The 14,223-nt window shown below is 41.4% G+C and overlaps 1 protein-coding gene across 1 annotated transcript in view; it reads left to right on the forward strand.

The window, feature by feature from the left end:
* rb1 (retinoblastoma 1) overlaps nucleotides 1-12,053 on the forward strand; it is a 37,309-nt gene extending 25,256 nt beyond the window's left edge. Inside the window, exons 18-27 of the mRNA XM_029700654.1 lie at nucleotides 77-192; nucleotides 8,246-8,391; nucleotides 8,513-8,658; nucleotides 8,769-8,873; nucleotides 9,042-9,155; nucleotides 9,296-9,444; nucleotides 9,731-9,761; nucleotides 9,863-10,005; nucleotides 10,879-10,925; nucleotides 11,139-12,053. Coding sequence (XP_029556514.1) covers nucleotides 77-192; nucleotides 8,246-8,391; nucleotides 8,513-8,658; nucleotides 8,769-8,873; nucleotides 9,042-9,155; nucleotides 9,296-9,444; nucleotides 9,731-9,761; nucleotides 9,863-10,005; nucleotides 10,879-10,925; nucleotides 11,139-11,209 — 1,068 coding nt within the window. The 3' untranslated portion in view covers nucleotides 11,210-12,053. The remainder of the gene's footprint in view (nucleotides 1-76; nucleotides 193-8,245; nucleotides 8,392-8,512; nucleotides 8,659-8,768; nucleotides 8,874-9,041; nucleotides 9,156-9,295; nucleotides 9,445-9,730; nucleotides 9,762-9,862; nucleotides 10,006-10,878; nucleotides 10,926-11,138) is intronic.
* The last annotated feature ends 2,170 nt before the right edge of the window (nucleotides 12,054-14,223 follow it).

Genomic DNA, 14,223 nt, shown 5'->3' on the forward strand with positions numbered 1-14,223 from the left:
TTTGTAGTGCTTCGGTGCATGTGTGAAATGCTGTAGTGCCTGTCTAATGAATGCTGTTCCATGTGTTTCTCCCCAGGACTCGCCACTGTTTGAGCTGCTGAAACGGACCCGTGAGGAGGGTCCAGTGGAGCAGGCAGAGCCCCCTGCCACCCTCAACCAACCCCTACAGCACAACCACACTGCAGCTGACCTGTAAGTCCCCACCCTCATCTGACACCTTATTCACGGTCCCCATTGTGAAATATGATGATATCTGGGGAGACTGACTGTTAATATGTAGTTTACAGAGCCTATAAAAAGTCTACACCCCAGACATTGTTGTCATGCAGGAAGGTGAACTTCTGTCCCCGTTTCAGCTTTCTTGCAGAGGGTAGCAGGTTTTCCTCAAGGACCTTTCTGTAAATTGCTCCATTCATTTTCCCTTCTATCCTGATAAGATGATGAGAAACATCCCCATAACATGATACTGCCACCATCATGCTTCACGGTAGGGATCGGGTTCTTTGGGTGATGTGTTGGGATTGCGCCAAATGTAACGCTTTGCATTTAGGACACAAAGTTCCATTTTAGTTTCATCAGACCACACAACTTTTTGACACATGGCTACAGAAGCTCCAGTGTTGTTTTGCATAATTCAAACTGCATTCACGGTGGGCTTTCTTGTGTAATGGCTTCCTTCTTTCCACCCTACCATACATGCCAGATTTGGTGGAGTGCTTGGGATATTATCACATGCACATTTTGACCAGTCTTGGCAATAAAAGCCTGTCTCTCTTTCAAAGTTGCCATTGAACTCTTGGTAGCCTCTCTGATCAGTCTCCTACTTGTTTGGTCATCCAGTTTTGACAAACGGCAGGGTCTTGGTGGTGCCATACACCTTCCACTTCTTAATTTAAGGCCTTTTGAATCTTTTTATACCCAACCCCTGATCTGCCTTTCCACAACTTTGTCCCGGAGTTCTTTTGAAGGCTCCGTGTGCTCATGGTTGAGTGTTTGCATATATATATATATATATATATATATATATATATATATATATATATATATATATATATATATATACACACATACACACATACATACACACACACACACACATACATACACACACACACACACGGGGGGGGGGAGTATTTGATCCCCTGCTGATTTTGTACGTTTGCCCACTGACAAAGAAAGGATCAGTCTATAATTTTAATGGTAGGTTTATTTGAACAGTGAGAGACAGAATAACAACAAAAATATCCAGAAAAATGCATGTCAGAAATGTTATAAATTGATTTGCATTTTAATGAGGGAAATAAGTATTTGACCCCCTCTCAATCAGAAAGATTTCTGAATCCCAGGTGTCTTATACAGGTAACGAGCTGAGATTAGGAGCACACTCTTAAAGGGAGTGCTCCTAACCGCAGCTTGTTACCTGTAAAAAAGACCTGTCCACAGAAGCAATCAATCAATCAGATTCCAAACTCTCCACCATGGCCAAGACCAAAGAGCTCTCCAAGGATGTCAGGGACAAGATTGTAGACCTACACAAGGCTGGAATGGGCTACAAGACCATCGCCAAGCAGCTTGGTGAGAAGGTGACAACATTTGGTGCGATTATTCGCAAATGGAAGAAACACAAAAGAACTGTCAATATCCCTCGGCCTGGGGCTCTATGCAAGATCTCACCTCGTGGAGTTGCAATGATCATGGGAACGGTGAGGAATCAGCCCAGAACTACACGGGAGGATCTTGTAAATGATCTCAAGGCAGCTGGGACCATAGTCACCAAGAAAACAATTGGTAACACACTACGCCGTGAAGGACTGAAGTCCTGCAGCACCCGCAAGGTCCCCCTGCTCAAGAATACACATACATGCCCATCTGAAGTTTGCCAATGAACATCTGAATGACTCAGAGGACAACTGGTGAAAGTGTTGTGGTCAGATGAGTCCAAAATGGAGCTCTTTGACATCAACTCAACTCGCCGTGTTTGGAGGAGGAGGAATGCTGCCTATGACCCCAAGAACACCATCTCCACCGTCAAACATGGAGGTGGAAACATTATGCTTTGGGGGCGTTTTTCTGCTAAGGGTACAGGACAACTTCACCGCATCAAAGGAACGATGGACGGGGCCATATACCGTCAAATCTTGGGTGAGAACCTTCTTCCCTCAGCCAGGGCATTGAAAATGGGTCGTGGATGGGTATTCCAGCATGACAATGACCCAAAACACACGACCAAGGCAACAAAGGAGTGGCTCAAGAAGAAGCACATTAAGGTCCTGGAGTGGCCTAGCCAGTCTCCAGACCTTAATCCCATAGAAAATCTGTGGAGAAAGCTGAAGGTTCGAGTTGCCAAACGTCAGCCTCGAAACCTTAATGACTTGGAGAAGATCTGCAAAGAGGTGTGGGACAAAATCCCTCCTGAGATGTGTGCAAACCTGGTGGCTAACTACAAGAAACGTTTTGCCACCAAGTACTAAGTCATGTTTTGCAGAGGGGTCAAATACTTATTTCCCTCATTAAAATGCAAATCATTTTATAAAATTTTTGACATGTGTTTTTCTGGATTCTTTTGTTGTTGTTCTGTCTCTCACTGTTCAAATAAACGTACTATTAAAATTATAGACTGATCATTTCTTTGTAAGTGGGCAGACGTCCAAATTCAGCAGGGGATCAAATACTTCCCCCCCCACTGTATGTATGTATGTATGTATGTATAAAAAAAAAAAAATCTGAGTGGAAAAGTTATTTTACTGTAAATGAAAACATATTTTCCATATATAGACACACCCTATGTGTTTAAATAAAATCAACTATATATGCATTGAGCTTGTCTGATGGTTTAAGCCCACTGTTTGATGAAATAAGACACAAATGACTCAAGAGGGAGCCAGAGATCAAGATAACCAGAAGAGTGAGAACTGAAGATGTCCCGACCATTCTCTTCCCACTCCTACTGGCTTTTGTAGATTCTGCCATTACTCTCCTGAAGTTGCCGGTAATAGGCTACACAAGGAGTCGGTAAACTTTCTCATGTGGAATGCCAATTTATCTTACCATTTCTACCGATATGTGTGCCAGTTATGGTTTTCACATGCACATTTTCGTGGAACAGTTTCATTTCATTTATAATAATGTCTTTGTATCTCAATCAATTTCATTTGGTTAATCGATCTATTTCCAACTATGTACAAATAGCCTATAAAGCCAAGAAATAAAAACATTGCAGCCTGCAGGTAAAAAAAATATCCTGATTTAAAAGAAGAAAATAATTCTATAAATCCGATTGGCTACGCATTGCCTGTCTGCAAGAAACTTGAAACATTGGATCAACTATTAACTGAGCCCTCAGTTTCCTGTGCCAGTGAGCTCGGGACTGACAACGCTGTAGGCTATTTGCTCAAGGGATAAGAATTAATCAAGTAGGCCTATGTTATGTTTCCACTAGCTCTGAGCATTACATTGGTTATCGAAAGGAAAGATTTTCCAAAAACATTGAGGAGCTATTGTCATTCTTGGTTTCTCAAATGACTGACTCGCCTGGTTCACCAACTACTTCTCAGAGTTCAGTGTGTCAAATCGGAGGGCCTGTTGTCCGGACCTCTGGCAGTCTCTATGGGGGTGCCACAGGGTTCAATTCTCGGGCTGACTCTTTTCTCTGTATACATCAATGATGTCGCTCTTGCTGCAGGTTATTCTCTGATCCACCTCTACGCAGACGGCACCATTCTGTATACTTCTGGACCTTCTTTGCACACTGTGTTAATAAACCTCCAGACGAGCTTCAATGCCATACAACTCTCCTTCCGTGGCCTCCAACTGCTCTTAAATGCAAGTAAAACTAAATGCATGCTCTTCAACCGATCGCTACCCACACCTGTCCAGCATCACTACTCTGGATGGTTCTGACTTAGAATATGTGGACAATTACAAATACCTAGGTGTCTGGCTAGACTGTAAACTCTCCTTACAGACTCAAATTAAGCTTCTCGATTCCAAAATTAAATCTAGAATCAGCTTCCTATTTCGCAACAAAGCATCTTTCACTCATGCTGCCAAACATATCCTCGACTTCGGCGATGTCATTTACAAAATAGCCTCCAACACTCTACTCAGCAAATTGGATGCGGTCCATCACAGTGCCATCCGTTTTGTTACCAAAGCCCCATATACTACCCACCACTGCGACCTGTATGCTCTTGTTGGCTGGCCCTCGCATCATATTCGTCGCCAAACCCACTGGCTACAGGTTATCTACAAGTCTCTGCTAGGTAAAGCCCCGCCTTATCTCAGCTCACTGGTCACCATAGCAGCACCCACCTGTAGTAGCACATGCTCCAGCAGGTATATTTCACTGGTCACCCCCAAAGCCAATTCCTCATTTGGCCGCCTTTCCTTCCAGTTCTCTGCTGCCAATGACTGGAACGAATTGCAGAAATCACTGAAGCTGGAGACTCATATCTCCCTCATTAGCTTTAAGCACCAGCTGGCAGAGCAGCTCACAGATCACTGCACCTGTACATAGCCCATCTGTAAGTAGCCCATCCAACTACCTCATCCCATGTTATTTTTTGTTGTTGTTGCTCTTTTGCACCCCAGTATCTCTACTTGCACAGTCGTCTTCTGCACATCTCACTCCAGTGTTTTTAATTGCTAAATTGTAATTACTTCGCCACCATGGCCTATTTATTGCCTTACCTCCCTAATCTTACCTCATTTGCACACACCCTATATAGATGTTTTCTATTGTGTTATTGAGTGTACGTTTGTTTATTCCATGTGTAACTGTGTCGCTTTGCTTTATCTTGTATCTTGTTCTCAACTGGCCTACCTGGTTAAATGAAGGTGAAATAAAAAAATTCTCAATGGTTGTAAAAACAGACTTTGCTTGCTGTTTGAGGTGAAGAAAACATTACTTTGAGAAGCTCCACAGCTCATTAGTGGTGGTGCATTAAGCCAATCAGAAATACCATCATATCCCCAAATGGACACATTTATTTGCCTACATTTGTGCGCAGACCAGGTATTCTATAGGTCTACTTCTATGCATAATCAGGTGCACGTCCTTACTCATCATTGACAGGAGCGCTCCAAACAAAATACAATGACTAAATTGACCAAACTCCTCAATTGACCAAACTCATAAAAATAATGAAATAAACCAAAACTTGTTTCTCGCAGGTGTAGCATAGGTTGTGCGCTCCTGCAAACGTGTCCACTCCCTCTGACAATGAGAACGCTAAAAGGAATAATATAATATATTGAATGCATTAACAGACATTACCGTAACCAAACAAACATTGTAGATTAGGAATTAGCATTAAATCAAACGCAAACAATTCACACAATGAAGTTATGAAACAATGAATGTGCACAAATTGGTGGGAGAGTGCATTCTGGAGGGAGACATGCATTATGCAGCCACACTCCCTTGGACTGTGCCATCCCCGCAGCCTCTGCAATAGATTGGTCTCTGCCTCATCAATGGATTAGTTCACTGAGATGGCCGTGAATGAGATGGGTCTCTCATAAAATATATTTTCGGTAATGCTCGACTAAAACAAATCTTGGTCGACCAACAGCCTATTGACCAAACAAGCGACCAGTCGAATAATTGGGGTCAGCCCTAGTCCCATGGCTACGTTACGTTTTTAGGCTATTCAAACTAGAGGTCGGCCGATGTCAAGTTTTCATAACAATCGGTAATCGGCTTTTTTGGATGCGAATTATGGCCGATTTACATTGCAATCCACAAGGAAACTGCGTGGCAGGCTGACCACCTGTTACGTGAGTGCAGCAAGGAGCCAAGGTAAGTTGCTAGCTAACATTAAACTTATTTTAAAAAAAATCTTCACATAATCACTAGTTAACTACACGTGGTTGACAACATTACTAGGTTAACTAGCTTGTCCTGCGTTGCATATAATCAATGCGGTGCCTGTTTAATTTATCATCGAATCACAGCCTACTTCGCAAAACGGGTGATGATTTAACAAAAGCACAATCGTTGCACAAATGTTCCTAACCATAAACATCAATGCCTTTCTTAAAATCAATACACAGAAGTATATCTTTTTAAACCTGAATATTTAGTTAAAAGAAATTCATGTTAGCAGGCAATATTAATTAGGGAAATTGTGTCACTTCTCTTGCGTTCATTGCAAGCAGAGTCGGGGTATATGCAACAGTTTGCAACGAGCCAGGCTGCCCAAACTAATTTGCCAGAATTGTACATAATTATGACATTGAAGGTTGTGATATGTAACAGCAATATTTAGACTTAGGGATGCCACCCGTTCGATTAAAATACGGAACGGTTCCTTATTTCACTGAAAGAATAAATGTTTCGTTTTTCAAAATTATAGTTTCTGGATTTGACCATATTAATAACCTAAGGCTCGTATTTCTGTGTGTTTTATTATAATTAAGTCTATGATTTGATAGAGCAGTCTGACTGAGCGGTGGTAGGCAGCAGCAGGCTCGTAAGCATTCATTCAAACTTTACTGCGTTTGCCAGCAGCTCTTAGCAATGCTTGAGGCACAGCGCTGTTTATGACTTCAAGCCTATCAACTCGAGATTAGGCTGGCAATACTAAAGTGCCTATTAGAACATCCAATAGTCAAAGGTATATGAAATACAAATGGTATAGAGAGAAATGGTCGATGCGTCATAATAACTACAACCTAAAACTTCTTAACTGGGAATATTGAACCTCCAGCTTTCATATGTTCTGAGCAAGGAACTTAAACGTTAGCTTTTTACATGGCACATATTGCACTTTTACTTTCTTCTCCAACACCTTGTTTTTGCATTATATAAACCAAATTGAACATGTTTCATTTTTTATTTGAGACTAAGTTGATTTTATTTATGTATTATATTAAGTTAAAATAAAAGTGTCCATTCAGTATTGTTGTAATTGTCATTATTTGTAATATTATTATTTGTAATAATGACAATTACAACAATACTGAATGAACACATTTATATTTTTTTTATCTATCTATCTCGACCAATTAATCGGTATCTGCTTTTTTTTGGTCCTCCAATAATCGGTATTGGCGTTGAAAAATCATAATCGGTATACCTCTAATTCAAACAACTTCTTCAGATGGAACTTAGATTCATTGTGAGAAAGCTGTTGTGGAAATTCTTACACAGGAACATTCTAAGTCAATCTTAAATTAATAATTGTTTGTCAGCCCGCTGGAGAGGTTCCAACAAACTTAATGCACCATAGTGAACGTCTGTCAGACTTTTGAACGGGGCGGTCCCGTTCCCTTATACTGCAAATAAGTCAAATTTGCATGATTTAGCTTATTCATAATTGGTTAACGTTTGCTTCATTCATGTGATCGACCAATACCTCACGAGGCTGCTTCTCTCTATGTTGAGACCTTGAAACTGATAGCTTTTGTTCTCAAAACAAGGTCTGGGCTTACTGCCAAATTGCAGATACTGATAAGTGAGGATTCATTCAATCAGTCGCTTGCATGAACACAGAAATTGGTACAATTTGTCACTTCTCAATGTCATCATCGACGATGTATGTCAATCATCATCAATAGACGATGCTATCGTAATATTGCCCAACCCTAATTGGGTCATACACTCACAACCTTTCGTTGACCGTTGTTTTGTTACAATGTTTATGTTACAAAGCTGGAGTAAGATCCGGTCAAGCTGTTGAGCATGGATGAGTGCCAGAGATATGAGTAGTAAATGTTGTTTTGTTTTTCAAATGGCATCCCTTTCAGGCTTGGGAAGGCACGCAAGGGTTGTAATTCTGCCCAACGGATTGATAACCACCGATTTGAGGTTAAAAAGCTGGATTGGTATGCTCTTGCACTTGAATGCTCACAAAAAGCACTGTACTCTTTCAGCCTTGTCCTCTTGTAACTGCATTTAGCAACAACATGCATCTTAACAAAGTTGTTTTGCGGAACCCTGACAAAGCATAAACTAAGTCGTTGTGGAATGTTAAGTCTGTGACTGGGTGAAGTGAACAGGGTGAAGGATAATGGGCTTGTCTGGCCACATGAACACTGACCAACTGTAACCGATATCAAAGCCCTGGGCTTTGGGAAAGACTGGTCAGAGGTTAGGTTGAAAACCTGTGAAGTTCTCTCCAGGATATTGACCATTTAACCTTTTTTTTAGAACATAGTTTAATAAATAAATGTGCTTCACTGATCCATCTCACTGCTTGAAGCTTGTACTATTGTTTTTCTAATATTGCTTTTCCCCTGGCAGGTATCTTTCCCCTGTGCGGCCTAGTAGCCGTACCCTGCCGGCCCCTGAATCTACAGCCCCACCCTCCTCTCAGCCCTCTGCCCTGGCGACCCATCAGACCCCTAGGCACCCCAAGTCCAACTCTCTCAGCCTCTTCTACAAAAAACGTAAGATTTCAATAGATGGTAGTTGGTCTACTGTCGTTGTCTGTGGGTTGTTGTTTGTGTATGACTGGTTGTCTGTCTTTGTAACCCGGTTTCTAACTCGTTCTCTGTGTTCTTCCTGTAGTGTACCGGCTGGCCTACATGAGGCTGAAGATGCTGTACACACAACTTTTGACCTCTCACCCTGAGCTGGAGCCAATCATGTGGACCCTGTTCCAGCACACACTGCAGAATGAGTATGAACTGATGAGAGACCGCCACCTGGACCAGGTACTGTGCTGTGTTCACACACGTACTATGATGCAATTTGGACATGCGATCAAAACACTATACATGATCATGTACAACTTTGACACCTGTGGCTTTTTATCCCCAAACAGTTGATGATGTCAGCCATGTACGCCATATGCAAGGTGAAGAACGTGGACTTGCGTTTCAAGACCATCGTCACTGCTTACAAAAACATGCCCAACACCAACCAAGAGGTGAGTACACAGGGGTACGAACAATCTACTCCTGCTGTGGAGCTGTAGTGTAGACACGAGGGACTGAAAAGGACTTGCTCCATATGGCTGTGGCATGCTTTATTAAGTCAGATGAGAGGAAGGATTACCACAGATGCAGAACATTTCATCTCCCTGTCTTTCTTGCAGACATTTAAGCACGTGTTAATCCGGGAGGGCCAGTATGACTCCATCATCGTCTTCTACAACCTGGTGTTCATGCAGAAACTGAAGACGAACATCCTGCAGTACGCCTCTCCCAGGGTGAGACAGTCAGCTTCCCCATGTGGCACTGTAACGTACTTCACATGGTTCTGATCTCTCACACGCAGGTTCAAAATGCTTGCCTACGTCATGTTCTAGTATTCTGTACTGACACACTCCCTCCGGTCTCTCTCCCCCAGCCCCCCACACTGTCTCCCATCCCACACATCCCCCGCAGCCCCTACAAGTTCCCCAACTCCCCCCTGAGAGTGCCTGGCAGCAACAACGTCTATATCTCTCCCATGAAGAGCCCAACACGCATGTCTCCAGTCATGACCCCACGTACCAGGCCAGTACCCTACCACCCATGAACCAGGCTGATTCAATGGGAGGACCTTGTTTTGTATGCGCTTAGTAATGAACCGATTTTATAGCTGAGGCACATCTCATTATCTGGATGTTTCAGTTCCAAACTGGCAAAGATATTAGCAAATTTTATGTGAATTTTTCTCCTATTTTGTTATGTCTGTAAAATGTATGCGTTATCAATTAGTAAATGTAAAAAAATTAAATATTCTGTAATGATATGAATCATTATCTTTTTATTTTTTCCCCCTGTGTTTTGTTCTCCACAGAATCCTGGTATCGATCGGTGAATCGTTTGGAGTAAGTGATCATTTTCATCAACATAGTGGAAAATATTATTTCCTGAAATGGGCATTGTGTCCAGTGCACTAAAATTATGTTCTGTCTTCTTTCCTCTGCAGACCTCAGATAAGTTCCAGAAGATCAATGCGATGGTGAACAGCAGTGATAGGTCCTTGAAGAGGAGTTTGGATATGAGCTCTGCCCCCAAGCCCCTGAAGAGGTTGCGCTTTGATGTAGAAGGACAGGATGAAGCTGATGAGAGGTAGGAGATACCTACCGTAAATTCCGGACTATAAGCCGCAACTTTTTTCCCAGGCTTTGAACCTCGCAGCTTAAACAATGACGCGGCTAATATATGGATTTTTCCCGCTTTCAAAAAAAAAAATTATCCAAAAAAACATTCTGTGACGTGCTCAGTTTTTTGGCGGCATGAAGCTTTCATTACACCAATGAAATTGCCGAACGGGTTAAGGTCAAACAACTTTTTTGTTTACTGTTTAGATTAAATCGAGCGCTCTCAAATACGGCAGTCATTTTGTCACCCTCATCATGGCAAAGACACGGAGAAATGCATATGATGCAGCTTTCAAGTTGAAGGCGATTGATCTGGCTGTTGGAAAAGGAAATGGAGCTGCTGCACGGGAGCTTGGTCTTAATGAGTCGATGATAAGACGTTGGAAACAGCAGCGTGAGGAATTGACTCAGTGCAAAAAGACAACTAAAGCTTACTGCTCTTTTTTTTTTTTTTTTTACAAGCCATGTTTCGTTAAAGCCCATTTATTTTTGTTACAAGCCGTGTTTCGTTAAAGCCTATTTATTTTTGTTTCAAGCCGTGTTTCGTTAAAGCCTATTTATTTTTGTTACAAGCCGTGTTTCGTTAAAGCCTGTGTAAAGTTCATTTGTTTCAATGTACCAGTAGGCACCTGCGGCTTATAGACATGTGCGGCTTATTTATGTTCAAAATAATATATATTTTTTTAATTCAGTGGGTGCGGCTTATATTCAGGTGCGCTTAATAGTCCGGAAATTACGGTACCTTTTAATTTTGGTTATACTAGGCTGCAGAATGTTGTGTTCATGCAGAGGTGAGGCATGGTTCAAATAAGTTGCTGATCTCATCTTGCTCTCCTCACAGCAAACCTGCTGAAGATTCGAGACTGATACAGAAACTTGCAGAGATAGGTACGTTTGTTTCTGGCTTTACCTGAATTCTGCTTTCATCATCCTTCGTTTCATATATTATCAGTTCTATTTTTCTTTTACCATACCTCAAACATTATAATCCAATAGACTTTGCTTTTATCTACCTCAAGTGCTGTAGTCTGTCTTTCTGTTAACTGTCTATTGTTCTGTATGTATGCCATGAAACTCAAGGTTGTCTCTGTTTGTTTTCAGGCTCCACTCGGACCCGCATGCAGGAACAGAAGATGAAGGATGATGCAGAATCCGAAAAGGACAAGCCTTGAATTTCACTGAAGGACTTACTGTCCAGCAGCACTGTTTGAGTGTATAGGTGCCAGAGACAACTCCTTACCCCTGACATCCTAGACCCCCAACCATCCCTTGATAAAAGGAATACATTTTTTTCTCCATTTGTTTTTTATATTTTAGTTTTGCCTGTTTTTATATTTAAGAGTAATTTTTGAGAGTAATTTGTGAATACAGAGTAGTCTTTCTCTTTGTTTAGTGTGGATTCTTTAACGGTGTGTTTTTTTTTTTTTTAAGATCAAGTGAGTATTACCATGTTTTATAGAGGGACACTAGTTTTAAAGGTATGCTATAAGAAATCGTTGTTTTGACTTGGTCTTCTGGAGTTAAAGTCAGGGTGGTTGATGCAATATGATTACATATCTCTTCTATTCCTGGTCTATTTTGAAGTAGGAACCAGACTTGAAATAACCTCAAGGATTCTGAACAGGCAGACCAGCGTGATGTTTTTTGACAGAAACAATCAACACACCTTACCTTCATTGACATCTGACATGTTTTCAATCTTGTGATGTGACTATATAACCTGGAACTTAATTTGCTTTCGGAAGCATTAAAGATGTGACAGTCTTGTTATAGTATCATTAGTAACAATATCTTTTCATTAGATCAAATCCATAAACTTGTATTCATATCTCCTCTTCACATTGACTGTTGAATGGCTACATAGGAATGTTTGGTTTTTGTATTAAGGACATTCTTTACAGTTCAAAGGGACTCGGTAGCACTTTATTTTACAGTACAGAAGAGACCAGGTATTTACTCAAATGTTATATTGGAAGTTATCCCGAAGAAACCAATAAAGAACATTTTGGGTAAATATGAATTGTCAGTTGAGTACTTTATAATAGCAAACCCAGTAACATTTACTACCTAGGTATTTATACTGAACAAAAATATACATGCAACAATTTCAACGATTTTACGGAGTTATAGTTCATATCAGGAAATCAGACAATTGAAATAAATGAATTAGGCCCTAATCTATGGATTTCACATGACTGTGCAGGGGCACGGCCATAGGTGGGCCTGGGCATAGGCCCACCCACTTGGGAGCCAGGTCCACATTCTGGGGAGCCAGGCCCAGTCAATCAGAATTAGTTTTTTGCCACAAAAGGGCTTTATTACAGACAGAAATACTCCTCAGTTTCATCAGCTGTCTGGATGGCTGGTATCTCGACGATCCTGCAAGTGCAGAAGCCGGATGTGGAGGTCCTGGGCTGGCATTTTTACACATGGTCTGCGGTTGTGAGGCCGGTTGGACATACTGCCAAATTCTCTAAAAGAGCTTATGGAAGAGAAATGAATATTAAATTCTCTGGCAACAGCGCTGGTGGACATTCCTGCAGTCAGCATGCCAATTGTAGGCTCCCTCAAAACTTGAAATGTCTGTGGCGTTGTGTTGTGTGACAACTGCACATCTTAGTGGCCTTTTATTGTCCCCAGGACAAGGTGCATCTGTGTAATTAAGGATCATGCTGTTTAATCTACTTCTGGTATACCACACCTGGATAAGGTGGATGGCTTGTCTTCGCAAAGGAGAAATGCTCAATAACAGGGATGTAAACAAATGTGTGCACATAATTTGAGAGAGAAGCTTTTTGTGCATATGGAACATTTCTGGGATCTTTAATTTCAGCTCAGGAAACATGGGAATAACACTTTACATATTGCGTTTTATATTTTTGTTCAGTGTATATATGAAATGTTTATACTTTGTATTGTATGTCATAATACCAATTCTGTTCACTGCCAGGGGGCCCTACGCACAGTGCATTCGGGAAAGTATTCAGACCCTTGACTTTTTCCACATTTTATGTTAGTCTTATTCTAAAATTGATTAAAAACCATTTGTTTCCCTCATCAATCTACACAACACCCAATAATGACAAAGCAAAACCAGATTTTTAGCAATTTTAGCAAATGTATATAAAAAAAAACAAATACCTTTTTTACATAAGTATTCAGACCCTTTGCTATGAGACTTGAAATTGAGCTCGGGTGCATCCTGCTTCCATTGATCATCCTTGAGATGTTTCTACAACTTGATTGGAGTCCACCTGTGGTACATTCAATTAATTGGACATGATTTGGAAAGGCACACATCTATGAGCAATCGGGGGAGAAGGGTCTTGGTCAGGGAGGTGACCAAGAACTTGATGGTCACTCTGACTGAGCTCCAGAGTTCCTCTGTGGAGATGGGGGAACCTTCCAGAAGGACAACCATCTCTGCAGCACTCCACCAATCAGGCCTTTATGGTAGTGACCAAACGGCAGCCACTCCTCAGTAAAAGGTACATGACCGCCCACTTGGAGTTTACCAAAAGTCACCTAAAGGACTCCCAGATCATGAGAAACAAGATTCTCTGGTCTGATGAAAGCGAGATTGAATTCTTTGGCCTGTTTTAGATAAAAATTAAACTTAAAAATACACCTCAATCTTGCTTTCATCAGACCAGAGAATCTTGTTTCTCATGGTCTGAGAGTCACGTCTGGAGGAAACCTACCACCATCCGTACGGTGAAGCATGGTGGGGCAGCATCATGCTGTGGGGATGTTTTTCAGTGGCAGGGACTGGGAGACTAGTCAGAATTGAGGGAAAGATGAATGGAGCAAAGTACAGAGAGATCCTTGATGAAAACCTGCTCCAGAGCTCTCAGGACCTCATTCACTAAACCTCAACTAAATCTTGTAATGAATAATGTGGAAATTGAGCAAGTTGAGGTGACTAAACTGCTTGGAGTAACCCTGGATTGTAAACTGTCATGGACAAAACATATCGATACAACAGTAGCTAAGATGGGGAGAATGTCCATAATAAAGCGCTGCTCTGCCTTCTTAACACTATCAACAAGGCAGGTTCTACAGGCCCTAGTTTTGTCGCACCTGAACTACTGTTCAGTCGTGTGGTCAGGTGCCACAAAGAGGGATTTAGGAAAATTGCAACTGGACCTTAAACATACACAGAGAGCTAACATTAATACAATGCATG

This window comes from Salmo trutta, chromosome 19 (genome assembly GCF_901001165.1).
Source record: "Salmo trutta chromosome 19, fSalTru1.1, whole genome shotgun sequence".
Lineage (NCBI taxonomy): Eukaryota > Metazoa > Chordata > Actinopteri > Salmoniformes > Salmonidae > Salmo > Salmo trutta.